This window comes from Phascolarctos cinereus, unplaced genomic scaffold (assembly GCF_003287225.1).
Source record: "Phascolarctos cinereus isolate Bilbo 61053 unplaced genomic scaffold, phaCin_HiC Scaffold_2;HRSCAF=192, whole genome shotgun sequence".
In the NCBI taxonomy this organism is placed as follows: Eukaryota; Metazoa; Chordata; class Mammalia; order Diprotodontia; family Phascolarctidae; genus Phascolarctos; species Phascolarctos cinereus.
In genome coordinates, this window is record NW_027555625.1 from 21530745 (window position 1) to 21553621 (window position 22877).

The 22877-nt window shown below is 39.8% G+C and overlaps 1 protein-coding gene across 2 annotated transcripts in view; it reads right to left on the bottom strand.

The window, feature by feature from the left end:
- Window positions 1-68: 68 nt before the first annotated feature.
- The window catches only part of LOC110218360 (centrosome-associated protein ALMS1-like), a 48437-nt gene continuing 25628 nt past the window's right edge, over window positions 69-22877 (bottom strand). For both annotated transcript variants that reach the window (XM_021001025.2, XM_078149253.1), the window contains exons 3-4: window positions 2431-2545; window positions 69-837 (exon numbers count right to left, since the gene is read on the bottom strand). In XM_021001025.2, the coding sequence (XP_020856684.1) occupies window positions 69-837; window positions 2431-2545 (884 nt within the window). The remainder of the gene's footprint in view (window positions 838-2430; window positions 2546-22877) is intronic.

Consider the following 22877-nt stretch of genomic DNA (forward strand, 5'->3'; position numbering starts at 1 on the left):
ATGCCGTAGCCTTATTAGCATCAAGACCTTCCTTTGGGCCTGGTTTTGGCAGGTCATCCAACTTAAATCTAACAGAACGAAACAACACCAGAAAACCCCGTTCTAGTGCAGTCGCCGTGTGCTGACAATTCTGCAGTATTCACGTCAGAAGCTAGAGAGTTCTGCACAGGCTGGCCTTGTGAAGACACAGGGAACAAGGAATGCGACATAAACTTAGAAGAAAGCTCTCCTTTAAAAGGTGGACAGCATACATCCTCCAGCCTTTTAACTTTGCCTTCATCTGATTTCAAACAATCAAGCTTGGGGCTGAGCTTATATTCTTCTAGGTTCTTATAATTAAAACTCTCACAAAAAGAGCGATCTGAAAATGAAGAAACACCTAGTCTATTTTTCTCTAAGCAAGGAAGGAGGGAAGAATTTGAAAGTCTGCAGTCCAAAGGAGAAGGGCCATCACCTTCAAGCATGCTCTGGCCCAGTGTGGCTGGAAACGTTTCTGGCTTCTGGGAAGTTTCCCGCCTCCTGAGTGACACATGAGAAGCAAGAGTTTCAACGCTGTCTGCTCCACGTGATCTGGAAAACTCATCACATGCATCAGGTGAAGAAGCAGACTTTTCGTTCACGTCAATACACACTTGTTGACGAGGATAACGTAGACACATACCGCTGGTATCATAAGAAGCGACAGTGCTGATCCCGACTGCCTTACAAGGATATGCACCGGAGTAGCTGTTGCAGAAGTCAGAGGGCCCTTCAGAGGAGGAGGACGGAAACAAGGCTTCACTGACTTGTGACCGTCTGGAATGCAATTCTGAAACTTCAGACAGATCAGGAATCCCCCTGATAATACATTATGGAAAATAAAAAGGGGTGAGCAGGAAAATATTTTCTTTTCAAATATGAACCCAGACTATCTATCTCATAGGGTCAGAGGTAAAAAGAGGCAGTAGGGAAAGGACCCCAGGGACCAGCTAGTCCAGTCCCTTCCTGTCCAGGCAGGTCAAAAGCCTCCCCCAAAGTCCCATCAGCCACAAGCCACTGAGCCAGGACTAGAACCTGGGGTCTCTGACTAGATCCCAACTCTCTTCTCCACCTTTCTCTAAGCCGTCTCTACAGTGAGAATCATACACATAATAAATAGGGGCTATATTGTAAATATGCTCAAAAGGACACAATGCCTTCCTGCCTTCACCTCAAGACCCTTTAAAATACTGATTAATTCAATGGGACCCATCATTTGTAAACAGTGACTGCTACTCTACAAACTACCTTTTTTTTAAGGCCTCCCCTAAAACAAGGGAGTCAAGATGCTTAGCTTAATTTTTGCAAACTCTGATTCTCTATATTGAAGAGAAATTCAAACTGAACCTTCAAATTATAGTACCTAAAATTTTTACCACTATAAGCTAATATTAATTCAATTCAATTTAATATACATTCATTCAACAAGCACCTATATTCCTGTTTTCACAAAACAGAGAATCTAGGATTGGACAAAAACCAGAGATTGTACAGTCTATTCTTTATTTCTTTTCAAAATAAAGAAATTCTCCCATTTTAAACAACTGTCCAGTTTCCTTTGTAAAAGAAACATTAATTCATCTGTTATCTTACAAGAACATAGACTTTATTGAAATATAACAACACACATCTAGATTTATCTTTTTCTAAAAACAGGTGGTACTCTCAAAAAAAAAAACAGACATTATGCAATGAGCTTATGTAGCCAAAGCCCAGGGGCAGCAACCGAGAGCCCACTATGTATAAAGAACCTCTCCAGGGACTGCAAAGTAAGGAAATTCATCTGCTTGTGCTGAGAGGTTCTGAAGGGGGAGCTCCAAGAACGTGTAGGGCATTGCGGCAGTAACACTCTCCCAAACAGATAGAGAGACACACACAAATGGTGTCTACTTCACAGCAACTGCTTGGAAGGAGCACATTTACTGGGTACAGATATCCACACTTTAAATAATGTTGTCCTCCTAAGTCAGAGAGACACTTCACAGCAGATGAGAAGAGGGAGATGACTCCACTTGTCTCCTACAGGAGGAAAGGATCTGTCCCAACCAGATGACTAGTCATCAAACGAAGCTTAAAGGGAAGAGCTTCATAGGAAAAACCGCAGTGAGCTTGGAACTAAAGAAAAGCCTGAAAAACTGAAAAGAAACACAAATTTTTGTTTTCTTTTCAAATCTAAAGTTAAGAGACATTTCTTTTCATATTTTGGATTGGTCATTTTCTAAGTTACGACAAAACTTATTTGAGCCTATATTATCCACAACAGCGAAAATGATAATTGACTAAATGTTGAATGTTTCCTTAGGCCCAAGTTACTAATATCTGTTCTTAAAAAAAAAAATCTACTAGGAAAACCCATAGCTCTCAAGAGCAAGGAAAAAAACAGGAAAAAAGCTATAAGAAAAGCCATCTTACCTCAGAGGCATGAACTCCAGCTCGCTCTGCTCAAACAGAGTCTCATTCCAAACCTTGTGGGTTGGAGATGATGCCAGCAAAGGGACACAGGGGGAGCCACTCGTGTCCTCAATGGCTGCAAAGTTGGATAACACAAAAATATTAGCAGATACTAAAGATGGTCATTAGTTATTAAACAGTTCTTTATGAATCTCAAGACCCTGCCATGTGACAAAATGTTTTCACGGAAAGGAAGGTCACTTGTGGTTTAAAGTCATGATCCACAAATCCAGATTTGGTTATAGTTCAAAAAGAACCTTAAACTGAAAACACATAAGAAGCCACAAAAATGTCGTTATTAACTAGCAATTTTTGGAAACAAAAAAGAAAAAGTCCTAAGAATAACAGTGTATTTGACTATACAGAATTAGAATATTATGATGAATAACATCATGGTGATAATAGGAACATAAAACACACACACACTGACAAATGTTAATTCCCAATGGATAATGAAGTCTTCCACATGCTCCTGTTTCGGGATGACATCATGCTGGATATAGCAAGTCCCAGAACACTGCAGCGCCTCCTAGATGAGATACAGAACAAAACAAAAGAGTTTTCCCCAATTGTATGCACAGAAAAAACCAAGTGAATAAAGACCGCCTTCCGCCCAAATGCAGATGTCAATGATACACGTGACAGACAACACTGGGAGCTCATGTACTGGTGTCTACACACGTGTGTGTCTTTATATTTTGGATAGACTGCAAAAAACTAGGGCCAAAATTAAACAAGAGGAAGAGGGAGGCAGTAAGTGGCACAGTGGACTTGACCCTTATTAGCTGTGTGACCCTGGGTAAGTCATTTAATCCCAACTGCCTCACAAAAATAAAATAAATAAACAATTGAAATTTTAAAAGAGAGTGAGCTGAACAGCCTTTGAGACATTGCCAAGCTTCTTTAATGGTTCCTGCCCCAAAGGCCCAGCCCTTTAAAACCAATACTCTCCTAATACTATGATGTCAGTCCTTGATCATTAAAGATGAAGTGATAATGTACATGGTAGAGGTGAACCAAGAAGAAATGGAACAAACAAGAAAATACAAGAGTAAAAAATGTGAAGAAGTAAATCTGTAACCCAAAAAGACAATAGGCTGGCCACATAAGGAGAGGGAAATGGACAACTTGTATCTTTACCAAACCACAAGAAGGTAAATAAAGCTCATTGTGTTTGTCCTTCATTCTTGAAGAGAACCATGACATCAGGGAGTTGATGACATAACTTGCAAATGACTTTGATTTGAGTGTGGGAGGGCTGTGTAAGATCACCAGCCTCACTTTCTCCTCCAGAGCCATCTGGGTCCAGGGGCCAGATACAGATCAGGATGACTGGAGGTGGTCCTGGATGCAGTGGGAGACCCTGGCCTTCTTAAGCTAAGGTTTTCACAAATTCTCACTCTGAGTGAGACAACACCCATTCAGTGAATAGGCTTCTTTAAGGAGTGAGTCAAGGGATGGCCCCTTTAATTAAAAAAAGAAATCAAACTGGGAGGGAAAGACCCTCAGGGTTGCTCATCAAAAGAGAAACAGTCTCTATTAACACAAGGACAGAAATCTTGACCAGCACAGGCAGCAGAGGAAATGGAAAAGTGAAATTTGCACTACACTCCCTCCTGGAGAGGAGGGAAAAGAGAGTAGAAAAGCACCTCTCCACACTTCACGCTGGAAGGGAGAATGAATTATTCTCTTTTTTTTCTCCTCATTCTGATGATCAATGCATATTTTTTCCCATATTATGCATGCTCAAAAAAAGTAAACACACAATATACAAAGAAAGAAAAAGGAAGAAAGTTTAATTTAAAAAAAAGTCTGCTTCAATCTGCACTCACTGTTCAATCAGTTCTTTCTTTGGAGGGAGACAGCATTTTTCATCATGGACCACTACATTCATCCGAGCAGCCAAGTCTTTCACAGTTGATCATCCTTAAAATATTGCTGTTACCGAGTACATTATTCTCCTGGTTCTGCTCACTTCATTTTGCATCAGTTCATATAAGTCCGGGTTTTCCTGAAGTCATCCTGATTATTACTTCTTAATAGCACAAGAGTGAGAATGAAGTTATTTTTAATGGAAACAGAAGAAAGGCTTCACTTGATCAACAAGAAGTCTGAGACAGAGGAGGGAAACATAGCCCTCATAAGCATTTGGAAGAGTGGGTGAGAGCTCCACCAAGGAGAAATGGCAAAAAGAGGACATCTGTATCCTTGGAGCTGCTGCAGAGAAGATGCAAGGTCATGATGGAAAGGTCCAAAGAAGGCCTCCTCCTTTTAAAGGAGGTCTTGGAGGGCACACTTCCATCCATCCAATTGAAAGGGCAGAGAGTGCTGATGGCATGTAAAGACCAAGGCTAATTCCATCTGTTGTCTTGGTAACAAACAGAGGTCTGCTGCCTTCCCAACGCACGTATCTAAGAAATAACATAGAATCTAGACTTCTCAGAATAGATGAAAACTACCCACTTCTGATGATTCATGTGGGTACAAGTCATACTGTCAGTAGTATCATGAGTGATTATGAAGTCTTGGGCGAGAAACTGAAGTCTATAGGACTAAAGTCATTTTCTTCACCAAGGCCAATTGAAGGCAAGGACAGGATGGAGTAGAGTCTTAGAATGAAATCTGGAGTACTTATTAGTATACATTCTTATATGAACATACCGGTCTGCATGCTGTCTCCTCCATTAGAATGTCTCTCTCCTCTCTCCCCTCCCCCACTGATTATTCCTGAGACAATCACCATGGATTTGCCTTTCTTCACATCCTCAATGCTTTGCACAGTGCCCAAACACAATAAATACTTAAATGCTTGTTGACTGACCGACTCCCGGACCACAGTTTAAAATAAAGGGATGACAGATTACTGGCCAGAGAAGAAGTATACATAACACAGTCTAGTAAGAATAAGATACCATAAGAATATATACAAAGAAGGAAGAACAGCAGTTGAAACACCTAGAAATTCGTGAGACAAAATAAAAGAATAAGCCAATAATAAAACATAGTTTCAAAAAGTCTGTACGCAAGTGCCCAAACTTTAAGTAATAAACAAGAGGAAAGACAGAGACTAAAGCAAAGAAGCAAAACCATGGCGGTCCAGGAAAATCTTAGGAGAGAAAACACTTTCAGTCATGGAGCCAAGGAAAGGCTGTATAAAAACAGCACCTGCTGAGGGTCTTAAAGAATAGTATTCTGAAAGGCACAGACAGAAAGGGAATACACTCTAGGCATGAGGCAGTGTGCATAAATACAGAGGTAGGAGGAGCGCGTTTATTTTGGGAAACAGGTAAGTAGTCCAGTTTGTCTGGAAGTTCAGAGCTTTCAGAAGAGTAATATGAATCAGTCTAGAAAGTGAACTATACTGCAGAAGTGTTAAACACAGCAAGCAAGCCACATGCCGCCCACAACACTACCAAGGGCTGCCCAACTCAGAGTCAAAAGAAATAAAAATACAATAGAAGAGATATAATTATATTTTAAAACTAAGTCAATACGTGGCTAGCAGGTACCTTATGTATGGATCAGCGGCCTCCATTCCTACATGGCGTCACTGCAGGAGAAGACACTCAGAATGCAGCAAGCCTTCAAGTACGAGGCTCAGGAGCTTGTACTGGGGCCTAAAGGTTTTCAGGCAGGGGAGTGACTCAGGTGGTGAGCATTAGGAAATGTACTCGGGCAGATGGATGAAGCATAAATGGGAGAGGAGAGGTGGCTGACAGTACCCCAATAACATTGATAGCATCCCCCCTAGGCTTTGTCCTGGGCCCTCCTCTCTCTTCGTGACCTCATCAGCTCCTTAGATTTAATTATCATTTCCAGGTAGATGATTTCCAGATCTGTTCATCAAGTTCCACTTTCCCCTGAGCTTCAGTCCCATGTCATCAGCTGCCTTTTGGATGTTTCAAACTGGATGTACTAAAGACATTCAAATTCAACATGTCTAAAACCGAATCTTCTGAGCTTCCCTATTTCTGCTGAAGGCTCCTCAGTCAGTCAATAAACATTTATTAAGCATCTACTTTGTGTCAAGCACCGTGCTAAAGTGCTGGGGCTATGTTGTTTGATCCTTTCAGTCACGTCCAACTCTTCGTGACCCCTTTGAAGGTTTTCTTGGCAAAGATACTACAGAATTTTGCCATTTCCTTCTCCAGCTCATTTACAGATCAGGAAACTAGGACAAACAGGGTTAAGTGACTTGCCCAGGGTCACACAGCTAATAAATGTCTAAGGTCAGATCTGAACTCAGGAAGATGAGTCTCCTGGCTTCAGGAGACTCTGCTCCAGCTAGCTGCTGGGAATATAAAAAGAGGCAAAAGAGAGTCCTTGTCCTCAAGAAGCTTACAATCTAATGGAAGAGACAACATGCAAATAAATACGTTCAAACATAAAGCCAGACCTCCTTAAAGAAAAACAAAACCACATGGGGAAATTACTTCAAGGCCAGAATCTTGGGCAAGTTAATATTGATGAAAGATCCAAAGTACTTCTGAAGACTTTGTGGAAAAGAATGAGAATCTTGAGTGACATCTTTCTTTCTTCCCAGATACAAAGGACCTACAACCCAGAGCTCTTCCACAGTGAGTCTTCCTGAATTCTTCTCTTTACTAATGAATTCTTCAATTAGGTCCAAGATACTGCCAGAGCTCTGTCTTGTCTCAGATGAAGAAGCGACCCTTCTCCATTCAAAGAACGCAAAACTACACAATTCATACTATTCCATCCTGTCTTCTCCTACTCCTTCATCATTCTTCAGTTTCTCCCTGTGTACTAGCTGCCTCCTTACTGTCTACAAGCATGCCCACTCTTAGTCTGTCCATCCCCACTACTTTTTGGCATTCCACTGTTTCAGTCATGTCCAACTCCTCGTGACCCCATTTGGGGTTTTCTTGACAAAGATACTAGAGTGGTTTTTCATTTCTTTCTCAAGCTCATTTTACAGATGAGGAAACTGATGGAAACAGAGCTAAGTGACTTGCTATTAAGCGTCTGAGGGCAGATCTGAACTCAGGAAGACGAGTCTTCCTGACTTCAGGACCAGCACTTTATCCACTGCGCCACCTAGCTGCCCTGCCAGTTACTATCCTACATCTTTCCGGCTTCTGACCTCTTCACAAATGAAACTGCTCTCTCCAATGTCACCAAACATCTCTTCAATGACACCTCTGATGGCCCTTTCTGATCTGCCTCCAGGCCATCTTCCCCTCAGTTGACAAAAGTCTGACTTGGGAGCAGAGACTGTTTTTTGTCCCTTTTCGTACCTCCAGTGATTACCAAAGTGCTTGGCACACATGAGAGACCTAATGAAGGCTTGTTGATGTCACTTTTCAACTATGTTATACAATTTGTTATCATTTTGAAAGGAATTTCCTTTTCTACCTCTTCCTGCTGCTTTTTATTGGCAACATACAGAAAAGGATATGATTTCTGTGGGCTTATTTCATATCCTCCTATTTTAATTTGATTAATTTACAGTTAAATCTCTAGAACTGCCTGAGATCCGCATCATCTGGAAAAAATGATAAATTTGTTTCTCTTTGCCTATAGTTATTCCTTCCAATTGTACTATCTTATCTAATTCCTAAAGCATGTATTTCTAGAACATCAAATAATGGTGAGAACCATAGATGTTCTTGTTTTAACTCTTATTCTATAGGAAATGCCTCTATTTCATTTCTCCATTACATATAATGCTTGCTCACCGATTTAGAGAGATGCTACTAACTATATTAAGGGATGATTCATTTATTACCATAGATTTAAATCTTTTTAATATAAACTTCCCATCTACTCTATGTACAAGGATCACTCTTTTAGAAATATTAAGAAAACATTTTTCTCAATATTCTAGTCTGAAGCCTTTGGACTTACCCGAAGGAGAAACCTTCAGTCTTTCTTTTACTTTCAATTCCAAAACAATGTCCTGCATTAAATCCTTTTCCCCCATTTGCCAAAGAGGTAACCAGGTTCTAACCTACCCTTCAAGACCCTCTCTCTTCTGGCCAGAAGGACTCCTCCCTGAAGTTGCTATGATAATGTTCAGAAGAGAAGGAAGAAATCTTTGATTACTCCAGTTCATCAGGCAGTTAGGTGGCGCCATAGTGTACAAAGCCCAGCCTGAAGTGAGGATGACTCATCTTCCTGAGTTCAAATCTGGCCTTAGACATTTACTAGCTATGTGACCCTGGGCAAGTTACTTAACTCTGTTTATCTCAGCTTCCTCATCTACAAAATGAGTTAGAGAAAGAAATGGCAAACCACCCCAGCATTTTTGCCAAGAAAACCCCAAATGAGATCATGAAGAGTCAGACATGACTGAAAACAACTGAACTAAAAGCTGCTTTGAAGTTAAAATGGGTTTTGAGGAAATCATCTAGTAGAATTTAGAGAAGGCTTAAATTACCAAAGTAGAAGGACCAGGGACAACAAGACTAATGGGCCTAAAAGACACTCATCTTCAAAGTACCATTCTAAAGTATTCACATCAATCTCTCCTCCCCCTAAAACAGCAGGCTTATTTTACTCTTTAATAGGGGATAAGGGGAGGGGTCAGGCACATGGTGAAAGAAGAGAAGATTTCTTTTTTTTTTTTCATCATGATTTTCAGGTAGTCCAATAATTTTTAAATTGTCTCTCCTGAATTGATTTTCCAGGTCGGTTGTTTTACCGATGAGGTATTTTACGTTTTCATCTATTTTTTCATTTTTCTGTTTCTGTTTGACTGATTCTTGCTCTGTCGTAGAGACATTAATTTCCATTTGTCCAATTCAAGTTTGTTTTCTTCTGTTAGCTTTTGTGCTTCTTTCTTCAATTAGCCAATTGTGGTTTTTTGGGACTTGTTTTCTTCAGTGTACTTTTTTTCCAATTGACCAATTGTATTTTTGAAGGACTCTTCTACCTCTCTCATTTGACTATTAAAATCCTTCTTGAGCTCTTCTAAGAAGGCTTTTTGGGCTTCCGACCAGTTCATATTCCCTTTGATGTTACACAGATGTGGGTTTGTTGACAATGCTGTCCTCTTCAGAATTTCTGTCTTGATCTTCACTCTTCTCATAATATGAATCTATGGTACGTTTCTTTTTACTCATGGTGTTTCTTTATTCCTGGCCTTTAAAGAGACTGAGCTCTTCTGCCGGGGAACAGAGGGCACTGACCCAAGCTTCTTATGTTGGGAGCCTAGGTCTTGGTCACTGGTTTTGTGCGCTGGGGCCTCTTTATGTTGGCAATTGGAGGCTGTAGGGTTCTGGCAACTTACCTCGTGTTGGGCTGGAATCAGCAAGGCTAGAACTTTCAGGCAATTCTAGGTTACCTGTTTTTCCTTTCCTTTAGTTTTCTTCAGCTCCTTTTAGAGGGTGCTGAAGGGTGTTTATCTGCCTGGGGCCCCCTGCAGTGTTGTCTCCCTTGTTTCTGCTAATGCAGTGGGAGATTCCTTTGCTGTAGAGTGCTGAGGCACCTGGTGGTTTTCTGAGCTGGTTTCCACCGGTTCCGCGCCCCCCTCCCCCCAACTAAGGCACTCAGAGGTCCAGGTGTTGGTGTTTGCCCGTTCTACCACCTGGGCTTCAGGATTTCTTCACAACTGGGGGCTGCAGGGCTCCGAGAGCTCACCTGGTATTGGGCTGGAACCAGCAAGGCCAGGGCTTTAGGAAGACTTTAGGTTGCTTTCTTCACCTCCTTTCAGATGAATGCCGCAGGGTACTTATCCGCCTGGGGCCCCTTGTAGTTCTGCCTCCCTTATTTTTGCTGAGGCACTGGGAGACCCATTTGCTGGGCTGCTGCACTGCTGGCTCCCCGTCTTTCTTCTAGTTCAGCTGTTCCAGGGTTTTTTTCTGAGGTGATATTTTCTGGGTTTTCAGAGGTTGATAGGGAAGAGTGAGAACGACTACCTTTTCACTCCACCATCTTGGCTCCCGGAAGCAGAAGTCTAAGATGTTTTCTAACTGCAGGGTTATCTTTCTGAGAATCAAAGAGAAGATTTCTTTATAATATATAACTCTAGGAGGATTGAATCACGGGCATCTGTGGCGGTTTCCAGATTTCTCAACCCACAAACACCAAAGACAACTTAGAAAGTCAGTGGGTAAGGTCTGTGACCAAGGTGAAAGAGAAGCTCAGTCCCAGCCCCCAGTTTCAGCATAGCCCTGAAGCAGCAGCTGCTTCGGGAGCTCTCAGCCCACAGACAGAGGGGGAATCAAGTGGCTAATCAGAGGGGGATTGCAGGGATATCTTTGCTGGTGCTAAGGCAGGAATCTCTTGTTTTGCCTGTGCTTGTATCTGGGTCACAGTTCTAGGTGGCGGTCCTGGGACAAGGAGGAGCATTGGCATGTTGGAGTTTAGAGTGGTGTAGAGAAAATCCTCCTCACAGTTCCAAGGCAAAAAAGAGTGCTTGTGGTCACTCAAAAACCAGAGTACAGGCCAGGAAAGGAGTAAACACCTCACCCTTGATTACACCACCTTAGAAGAACTGAAATTTACAGGTCCCTAGAAGTATCTCTGAAAACAGCTGCACAAAACCCCCAAAGCTTGGGATGGTACATTCTCCACACTGGAAGCAGATCCCCACCTTAACAAAGAGTTTATTAAAAATCTAGTAAGTGGCTGGGAACATGAGCAAACAAAGGTGCAAAAAAAAAGTCAGACCACAGAATCTTTCTTTGGTGACAAAGTAGATCAAAACATACGAACAGAACACAACAAAGTCAAAGCTCCTACATCCAAAGCCTCCAAGAAAAAATATGTATTCGTCACAGGCCATGGAGGAGCTCAAAAAGGATTCTGAGAAGTAAGAGAAGCAGAGGAAAAACTGGGAAGAGAAATGACAGTGATGCAAGAAAATCATGAAAAACAAGTCAACAGCTTGCCAAAGGAGACCCAAAAAAATACTAAAGAAAGTAACACCTTAAAAAAATAGATTAACCCAAACAGCAAAAGAGGTCCAAAAAGCCAATGAGGAGAAGAATGCCTTAAAAAGTAGAATTGGCCAGATGGAAAAGGAAGTCCAAAAACTCACGGAAGAAAATACTTCCTTAAAAATTAGAACGGAGCAATTGGAAACTAGTGATTTTATGAGAAATCAAGACACTGTAAAACAAAACCAAAAGAATGAAAAAGTAGAAGTCAATGTGAAATATCTCACTGGAAAAACAACTGACCTGGAAAATAGACCCAGAAGAGATAATTTTAAAATTACTGGACTATCTGAAAGCCATGATCAAAAAAAGAGCCTAGACATAATCTTTCAAGAAATTATCAAGGAAAACTGCCCTGATATTCCAGGACCAGAGGGTAAAATAGAAATTTAAAGAATCCACTGATCGCCTCCTGAAAGAGATCCCCAAAGGAAAACTCCCAGGAACATTGTAGCCAAATTCCAGAGTTCCCAGACAAAAGAGAAAATACTGCAAGCAGCCAGAAAGAAACAACTCAAGTATTGTGGAAACACAATCAGGATAACACAAGATTTAGCTGCTTTTATATTAAGGGACTGGAGGGCTTGGGATATAATATTCCGGAGGTCAAAAGAGATAGGATTACAGCCAAGAAATCACCTACCCAGCAAAATTGAGTATAATCCTTCAGGGGAAAAAATGGTCATTCAGTGAAATAGGGGACTTTCAAGCATTCTTGATGAAAAGGCCAGAGCTGAATAGAAAATTTGACTTTCAAACACAATATACATCTCTAACCTTAATTCTGATTCTATCCTCTCCACTGCACTGTCCATCCTTCCAATTCAATGAAATCATTCTGTTCCAATTCTGCCAACTAAGCCAACTGTACAATTGTTCAGGAATGGGTCCGATTCAGGGAAGTCCCCTGCTGGTTTAGGACCCATATTGGGATGACAGAAGATTCTCGTGGGTCATTCAACATTTAACAAAAGGAGACTTTTGGCCATAGCACAGGAGGATATTCAACAAGGATACATGGAGAGCAACTGAGCAAAGCTCCCAGGCCCAAGCTGCCCATTATGATCTGTTAAGCATCACAGAATATCTGGAGCTCCCACAGTGGCTTTGTCCTCAAGGCAACAAGCAAGTCATGTCAATGGCTAAGCTTTGACTCCTCTTGGCCAATCACATCTCAATGTCAATATGCTCAATATGTTTTAAGGGATGGAGATACTCACTTATCTTTACATTTCTCCACTGCTTTCTCCAGAAAGTGGGCTGTCCAGATAGTGTCTACAGTTAACTTCAAATAGTGCCCAAGGGGATCACTCCAATGTGAGTGAACAGAAGAAAGCACTAAGCCCAGTTAAAAAAAATTACGGCTAAGAGAAGCCTAGGAGGTAATAATTCAGGTACAAGAATGGCCAAAAGAAATGAGACCAAAGAGTAAATAAAAAACAATATTATGAATGAAAATGAGCTCTGGAAAAAAAATAAACAAATAGCTTCTCTACATCCTTTCACATCATCACCTTACCAGAAAGGTGAGATTACGTGCTCTGTTTAGAGTATCCAATGGGTTCACATCTGAAGAGCAAGCCCAGAGTCACTGACTTTGGCCACCTAATTACTCTTCAAGGAAAGGTAAGAGTCTACAAGGGAGACAGGGCAGAGGGAAGCAGTGGAAGAAGAAAGTCATGCACCAACCCCAGGAGCTGCAATCACCCTTCTGTGGTCTTCACTGATCAACTTTGCTATTTTTTAAGCACCATCTCATAGTTTTGATGACTGCTATTTTATAAAATAGTTTTGAGGTCTGGAAGTGCTCTTCCTCCTTCCTCCCTACCTCTCTTCATTATCTCTCTTGATATTCTATATCTTTTGTTTCTCAAAATGAATTTTGTTATTATTTCATAGTTTTGTAAAGTATTCCTTTGACAGTTTGACTGGTACAGCATTAAAACTATAATTTGGTTTTGGTAGTATCCTCAGTTTTATTATATTCCAAGTCAAAGGCCATGAGGATTGAATACTCCCACAACTGTATAAGCTGTACACTTTTCAACTGAATCCACGCAAGTCTTTTGTGTGCTATGGTAAACTGATTTCAAACATCTGATGCACTGTGCAGTTACCTGGAATAGAATTTCCCTTTCTATTACTGCCCCTGGATTTTGTTATTATACAGAAATGCTGTTGATTTTAAGGGTTTATTTGATAGCTTAGAACTTTGGTCTCAGTATCTTTGCTGATTCCCTAGAACTGTCTAACTAAATGATCAACAAATGGAGATAGTTTTATCTTCTCTTTATTTACCTTTATGCTTTTAATTTCTTCTCATCTTATTCCTACTGCTAACATTTCCAGAACTATATCAGATAATAATGGGAAGAAGAGGTATCTTTGCATTACTCCTATATTTATCAAAAAACTTCTAGTATATCCCCATTGCATATGGTGCTTGCTTTTGTTTCTAGAAGAAAACTTCTCTACTTTTCAGGAGTTTTAGTATACGACAGACTTTGTACTTTGTCAAAGGATTTTTCTGCATCTACTAAGATTAAGCATATGGCTTTGCTTGTTTTTGTTTTTAAATGATTGTGTTGGTTGTTTTCTTAATGCTGAAGCATCCTTACATCCCTGGGTATAAATCCAACTTGGTCACAATGAATGATTTCTCGGATGAACTGGAGTAGTCTGTTTGACAGGATTTTATTTAAAATTTTTCGACAAATATTCATTAATGAGATTGGTCTACAGTTCTCATTTGCTTTATCCTTAACTGGTCTGGACATTAAGGTTCTTTTTTTATTCATAAAAGGAATCTGGTAAGATGTCTTCTTTCTCAATTGGTATAGGATTAATATTAATTATTCTTTAAAAGTTTGATAGAATTCTCCTGTCATTACTACAGTACATACTATATAATTTTTTTTTAAATTTCCATTAAGATGGGGCAGCTAGGTGGCGCAGTGGATAGAGCTCCGGCCCTGAAGTCAGGAGGACCTGAATTCAAATCCAGCCTCAGACCAAACTCTTGACACTTACCAGTTGTGTGACCCTGGGCAAGTCACTTAACCTCAATGCCTTAAAAAAAAAAAATCTCCATTAGGACCAGAAGATTCCCTCTCTCCTTTGGTAGTTCCTTTATCACTAGTTCTATTTCCTTTTCTGAAATTCAATTATTTAATATTCTATTCGGTCTTCTGTTAGTTTGAGTATTTTATGTTCCTGAAGGTATTCCTCTATTTCTTATGTATTCTCAGTTTTGTTAACATATAACTATACTAAGTGTTGCTAATTGTATTTATGTCCCCTGGTTTTATTATGATTTCACCTTATTCATTCGTCATTTTTATTTTCTGCCCTCTTCCCTTTAATCAGATTTATCAATTGTTAATCAATGGTTAGGTCTTTCAAAAAACAATTTTCAGTTCTATCATTTCTACAGGTTGGGCGAGAGGGTTCCAGTTTATCTATTTCTCCTCTACTTTTTGGTATCTCCTTATTTTGGATTTATTTGTTGGCTTTCTAATTTTTTGAAATGCATATTCAGTTCATGAATATTTTCCTTTTCCTCTTTTGTTAATATGTTTGTTTTGGGAGATAATCTTTTCCCCTCAATACTGCTTTAGCTAAATTACAGTAATTGTGGTATGTTGTTTCATCATTACCACTTCCTTTCATATAATTATTTCTATAATTTCTTCCTTGACCCATTCATTATTTTAAACTTCATTATACTAAGTCTTCATTTGAGTTTTGGTCTTTTGTTGCTCCCTGAACTGCTCACTATTTTTACTGCATTATAGTTCATAAAGAATGTGTTTACTATTTCTCCATTTTAACATACATTTACAATATTTCTGTGCCTTAACACATGGTCAATTTTTGTAAACCTTCTATGTGGTGCTGAAACATATGTACATTCTTCAGCAATCCCATTTCTCCCACAATTTGTTTAATTCTATATTCTCCCTTTTGTTTATCTGTGAGATCTGTCCAAAACTGAACAAAGGATGTTGGAATCTCTTGCTACAATCGTATTACTACGTCTTCTTGTAATTCAGTTAATTTTCCTTTCATAAGTTTAGATACCAAGGCATTTGGCGCATATAAATTTAATGCTGGTTTGCTGTCGATAGTTCTTTTCAGCAGAACTTCCTTGTTTATCTTCTTCTATGCTGTAAATTCTTGCTTTTGCTTTGTCTCACGTCAAGATTCCAACTCCTACCTTTTTGGATTCACTTGATGCCCATAAATTTCACTCTTAGCCCCTCATTCTTATGACGTATTTTTGTTTTTTAGGAGTTTTTCTTGTAAGTAAAAGATGGTGAGATTTTATTTTCTTATCCAATCTGTCACTTCTTTTCATTTTATTGGACTGTTTAATCCATCTATCATCATTATATCATCATTATTATAACTAGTATTTACACTGCATGAATTTAGGTTTACAAAGTGCTTACAAATGTCATATTATTTCACCCCCACCACAATGCTGGGATGTAGGCGCAGTTATTCTCCCTATTTAACAGCTGAAAAAACTGAGGCAGGCAGAGGCTAACTGACTTGCTTAGGTGCCCACAGCGGGTAAGTGTTTCAGGCCAGGTTTGAACTATTCCTGACTCCAGCCAGCTCCTCTAGCATTTGATGGCTTATGGCACCCATTTAAGAGAGGTTTACATTTTCCTCCATTTGTTTCTAACATTGCTGGTTTTCTTAATTAAGGTTTTTGTTTTTTCCTCTTCCTTTACTTAAAAAAAAATGGTATTTTGTTTCTTCAGTTACTTTTGTTAATCTAAGGCAACCTTGTCCTCACCACTCAATCCCTTCACCCTCAATCCCCCCCCCACCCTGCCATTTGTTAGCCCTTTCCCTGGTTTTGTAATTTCACTTAACATTAAGTTCTTTTTTCAATCTCATTCTCTAATTCTCCTCTTTTTTCTCTCAGCAGTCTAGTTAAACTGCCCCTTACTCTTGCCGTTCCTTCAACTTGTTTCATTTTCCACATCTTATTCTTAAAGGGATGTCTTTACCTTCTCTTCATTATTTCTCTTCTCTTTCTGTCTATTCTAGCCTTTATTCTTTGATTCATGGTCCACATGCTTATTTCTTCCTTCTTTAGTATTCCTTATGGAATTAAAGCTTCTAAAGTAACTATTTTGAGTCCTCTTTCTAAAGTTTCTATGTTATTGTCTTGTTAGATGTCATTGCCACCCGCCCCCTCTCTGTTGTTGTGCCTCACTCTTGGAAATATAAATTCCTTCAAGAGATAAGAGAAGATAGGAATACTGCCCCCAGGTCGGAATTTTCCTACATGCCTGATGCAGTTCAACAGTACCCTTTATCTTCCCCATGTTCATTTTTTTTCCCATTTGCGGAGAAATCTCCTTTCTGGGTCCATGCTTTCCCACTCTTCTGGGTATGAGCTATTCCCTACTGCTCTGATTCGCCTTCTCCTAAGGCAGGATGTTAGTCATGGAAGCATAATACTCTCATTGGTAATGGTCGCTCTAAGACGCAAAGCCCTGCAGATTATCCCCATCGTAAGGTTCCATATCTCATAATACTGACTATCTTTCTGTCTGGGAGCATTCTTTGGTAGGATGCCCTCCCACCACGTGACTCAAGATCCCTCCCTTGGTCACTTCATCCACTCTCCTGTTGGCCTCCTTCTTCCTAAGACACTACAGGAGCTGCTTTCCTTCGCTGCTTAGGGGACATCATACTATCTCCTCTATCTCCTCCCTCCCCTTTCCCCTTTGACCTGCACTCATATTGTGCAGTTGGGCCCCATGAAACATACCGACTCACCCATACGCCACAAGGCATCCTGAGGCTGGTCAGCCTGTGGTGTCTCAGGCCTGCTACTCGTCAGTTCTGCCACCAAGATTCCATTTTCAACGTTGTTAAGTTTAGAAAGAGACCCTACAACAGTCCCTTGCTTTCTTGCTGTTGCTGTTGTTGTCATTAACCCTGTAAGTGTCTTTCTTTTTGTAGGGTTTTCTCCCCTGGGGGCGGGGGGAGGAGAGAGAGAACTTCACTCTACATTTCTGTGCCTTCCCTGGTTGCAGCGTTTGTTTACCTTTCTTGTATTTCTGTTGCTTGAGATGTTTTCAAAGCAAATAAATTGTTCACATCTGCTTTTCTTTATACAAACGTATCCACTGAATGTCTTTTTTCATTGATCTTCAGGTTCAGATTTTTGCTGAACAAGTCACCTAGGGCTGAATTTTGAACTCCTTTGCTCTGGAAAAAATTATTCCATTTTCTCCTGTAGTCTCTAGTGGATGCTAGATCCTTTTATGGTATTTGAATTCCCTTTCCTTTATTTTGGAAAGACTTTCTCTTACTCACCTGCAGAATTTGTAGTTTATCATTGGAATGGTTTAATTTATCACTGTGCTTCTTCGAGTTTTCAGTTCAGGATTTTTTCTGGAAGTGACCTATGAATTCTTTTGACACTTGTTTTTAGCATTCAGAAGTTCTGAGTAATTTAATTGTATTATTTCTTGGGTGATGGTATACAAGTTTTTTTTAATTGTACTATTTATTTGTGAGACCTACAAACCCTAAGTTGTCTCCACATCTGATCTCTGACATCCATATATTTTACTTGTATAGAGATAACACTTTCTTTTTCTGATTCCTTCCGCTTTGATGGTAGTTTCTCCAAGGAATGCACCTCAAAGTTGTCTCAGCCTGCTCCCACACAGGGAAATCCACTTTTCACTGACCTCAGCCACAACTTCAAAGAAACTTATGGGGACGGGGGGAGAAGGGGTTACAGAGAACTAGCCTCAACTGGATGTAAACCATTTACTTCAGGCCTGGTGAAGCTCCACACACGATGATGTGTGCTCCAATTCCCTCTGTCCCACAGTTCTCTGGCTGAGCACTTTAGGAGTTAGCCTTCTCTGTCATTAATTATTACTCCACTAAATTTGTTGGTGTTTTAGACCATGAAGACCATTAAAATTGCTTTATCTCTTGCCTATGAAATTATTATTTTGGAGACGTTTGAGAGGTCATGAGGATCTGAGAAAAGGTACAGACCTCTGTCATAATGGTCCATAAGTTTCTTTTTTGAATATTTCATATATTTTGTCCTTTGTAGTAGATGTTCCTATGTGAGTTGCATTGTTTTCTTGGAGGTCTTCTGGTAAATATATCCCCTGGGCCATGCAATATGAGATGATTAAATGGCCCATATAATTGTTTCCTGTTGCCTTTGGGGCATGAGACAAAAACAACTTTTCAGGCTCCTTTGTTTATCATTCCAAAGAGACTATGAGTCATTCTTCCATTTCACTGAAATTTTTTAATGAAAATGTTCATGAGGGATAAAATTCACTTTATTTAGCTTTGATAACCACTTGCTGGTTCTGGTACAAGGATCTCACATTTACAGTACTAAAATGAATTTAATTTCACAGTCCTCACAGACAGTCTTTTTAAAAAAAAAACTTCTTATTGATATCTTTTATTTGACATCACTTTCCTTCCCCAACATATCTATTCTCCTTCCTGTACCTAGACAGTCATCCATCACTATAATGATACTGAAGAATAAAAAGAAAAAGTAGTTCAGCAAAACTAACAAATACACCATCAGTCAAGCCTGTTACCATACGCTGTGCTCTACCCTCACAATCCTCCACTTCTGTGCAGAAGGGAGAGGAGGGTATGTTCTCACCTTTTCTTCAGGGTCAGGCTTTGTCATTATGATTATACAGCTTCATTTCCATTTTTTATTTCCTTTACATTGCTGCAGTCATTGTACAGCTAGATGGCACAGTAGATAGAGTGCTGGGCCTGGAATCATAAAGAGCTAAGTTCGAATGTAGCCTCAAACATTTACTAGCAGTGTGACTCTGGGCAAGTCACTTCACCTCTGTCTGCCTCAGTTTCTCCAACTGTACGATGGGGATAATAGTATCTACTTCTCAGGATCGAATGAGAAAACTGTACAGCACTTAGCAAAGCACCTGGCCCATATTAAGTGCTATAAAAATGTTAGTAACGATGACGATTATGATGATGATGTATGCTGCTTTCCCAGCTTTACTTACTTCCCTGTATATCATCAGTCCATAAGTCATCTGATGCTTATCTGTATTCTTTACATTTCTCCTACGGCACAGAAATATTCCATCATATTCATGTATTAGTTTTTTAGCTCTTTACAAATAGATGGGAACTATTTGCAGCTCTTCGCTAATACAAAAAGTATTGCTAAAAAGATCTTCCTGTATAAGGACCTTATAGAGGAGGGAACACTTGGCTTCCTCTGCTCCAACTACTGACCTCATTGGCTTCCTTTAAGTCCCAACTAAAACACTCTTTTACTGGAAGCTTTCCCCAACTTCTTTGAATCCTGGGGCGTTCCCACTCTTAATTAGTTCCTATTGATTCTGTACATAGATAGCTCTGTATCCATTTGCTTGCATGTTGTCTCCCCCATTAGACTGTAAGCTCCTTGAGGGTAAGGACTATCTTTTTATATTCCCAGTGCTTAGAAAAATGCCTGACATATAAGGAGCTTAATAAACATTTACTGACTGACTGAAAATGCTCAGAGCTGAGAGGAGTGTTATGTGCAAGAAAGCCAGTGTTACTGGACTGCATAGTATGTGGATGGGAATGAGTAACACGCAAGAAAACTGAAAAGGCAAGAAGAGGACAGGTTATAGAGGGTTTCAGAAGCCCAAAAGAAGACTTCCTGTTTGATTCTGGAGGTAACAAGGAGCCACTGGAGTTTAACAAATAGGAAGGTGATATGGTCAGAGCTGCACTTCAGAAAGATCAGTTTTACAGCTGAATGGAGGCTAGATTGGAGGGGGAAGAGACTTGGGGCACACATATTTCCAAAAACATTTATAGCAGCTCTTTTTGTGGTGGCAAAGACCTTCAAACTGAGAGGCTACTCATCAATTAGGGAATGGCTGAATAAGTTATAGTATGAACGTGATGGAATACAATCGTGCTATAAGAAATGATGAAGAAAGATAGCTTCAGAAAAACCTGGGGAGGAGCAGCTAGGTGGCGCAGTCGATAGAGCCCTACCCCTGGAGTCAGGAGGACCTGAGTTCAAATCCAGTCTCAGACACATAACACTCACTAGCTGTGTGACTCCGGGCAAGTTACTTAACCCCAACTGCCACCCCCCCCACACACACACCCCACACCACAAATGAACTGAAGCCAAAAGAAGTAAGCAGAACCAGAAGAACAATTTATACAATAAAAGCAATATTGTAAAGATATTAAAACTGTGAAAAACTTAGTAACTGTGATCAATAATATGACCAACCACAATCCTAAAGAACTCATGATGAAACATACTACCATCTCCAGATGAAGAACTAATGGACTCAGAGGGCAGGTTCACGCATATTTTCTCTTTCTTTTCCTTAGAAGATGGCTAATATGGAAATCTGTTACAAAGGTTGCGTTTTTCTTTTGGGGGAGGAGAAATAAATGTTGATTTTTTTTAATTTAATAAAACTATTTTTTAAGATTCTATTCTCATAAATATAGAATATCACGTCACAAAATGTGAGTACTCCCTTCTCATTTCACATCACTCAGCTGCCTTCTACCACTTTCTCCTCCTTCACCTGTTTCACTGAAGAGATGTCCCTTCTTGCAAAGGAAAACTTCTCCCATTCACTCTTGATCTCATCTCTGCCTGTCTTCTCCAACTGATTACCCCTTCTATCATCCCCACTCTCTCTCAAATCATCAACCTCTCCTATGCATTGGGTCCTTCCCTATTTCCTACAAACAACCACATATCTGCATCTTTAAAACACCCTCACATCATCCTTCTCAGCTAAATTTCTTGAGAAGCCTCTCTACAGACAGGTAGGTGACTCCAGTTTCTCTCCTCTCATCCTCTTATGAATCCTCTGCAATCTGGTTTCTAACCTCATCATTCACCTGTAACTGCCCTCTACAAAGTTACCAAGGAGCTCTTAATTGTCAAATCTCACAGCCTTTCCTCCATCCTGCTCCTCCTGCAGCTCTCTGCAGCTTCCAACACTGCTGATTATACTCTCTCTTCTCTCCAGGTTTTAATAAGGCACCATTCTTCTGGTTTTCTCCCAATATGTCTAACTGCTCCTCCTCAGTCTCTTTTGCTGGTTCTTCACCCACATCACTCTCACTACCTGTAGATGTCCCCCCAAGGTTCTGTCTTGGGGCCCTTCTCTTTTTGCTCTCTACTTTCTCGCTTGGTGATCTCATCAGCTCCCAAAGACTTAATAAGCATCTCTATGCCAGTGCTTCCCAAATCTACTTATGCAGCCCTAGTCTCTCTGCTGACCCTCAATCAAGCATTTCCAACTGCCTTTCTGTCACCTCAAACTGGATGTCCAGGACACATTTTACACTCACCATGTACCAAGAACACAGACTCACTGCCATGAGTAGAAGCCCTGTTTAACACTTCTTATTATCAGTCTGTATCCTGCCCTGGGCCATCCAGCTTAAATGACAAGTTGACTTTTTTTCTTTCAAATAAAAAAAAAGTGCCTCTTAATATTCTAAAGTTTAAATTCTGACTTTCTTCAGAAATGAAATGATTGTTGTCTTTCATTTCTGAATTCTGGCTTTAAATTTGCTTTTGAATTTGTTCTTGCTCTCTTTTCAAGAGACATGCACTCAAGAAAGTTAAAGTTCCATGACAATATAAAATGTAATTTACAAATAAAAGGTCCTATCAAAGCTTCAAAAAGAGAATGTATTTCTGACAAAAATTATTCAAAGAGAATGTGATATTCAGTTATCTATTGCAGCTAAAAATAAGAACTATGTAAGCAACATAGTCAATGATGAAACCAGATAATTTGCTATATATTTCTACAGCACCTTTCTTCATAAAACACAGAAACAACTTGAAAATTGAGAAACAAATAATGTATTTGTTTATCTTGCTCCATCCATCAATTAAATTCAGCCAAGTCAGTAGCAAAACAATAGTCCAACAAATTTCTGGTACCATTCAACAGCTCAAGAAGGGAAATAATCAGCTCCTCCAAATTGAAGAATGTAAAAATGTAGGGATTTTTGTCTATTTTCCAAGATGGACAAATTTTAAGAATATTTAAAACAGAAAGCGTGAGTAGCAGTTGTCTGGATTGCAATTTAGGTAATAAGAAGATAAAATCTGCAGCTTGGATAAACCCCCCTCAAAGATGAAAGTGATGTATGACATGGCATCTAACACCTGGAACCCAAAGCCCAGGAAGCTGTATTACTTAGTAAACAGAGTAGTTGATTAGGCTTAGGAACCTCTGAGTCTTAGTTCCTATTTATCGATTGACTTGAAGAGGCTTAAAATGTCTCAGTTTTTCCTTCAAATAGAACAGCACCAAGGTGTAGTCACAATAAACCTAGAGTACAATTTTTTTTTTACTATATGAGAGATCACATGAACAGAAAGAAGAAAACAAGTGAGTTCACGAAACAGATCACCAGTCTGCCAAAGTGATAGGGACCTTCAATTATCCATAAATC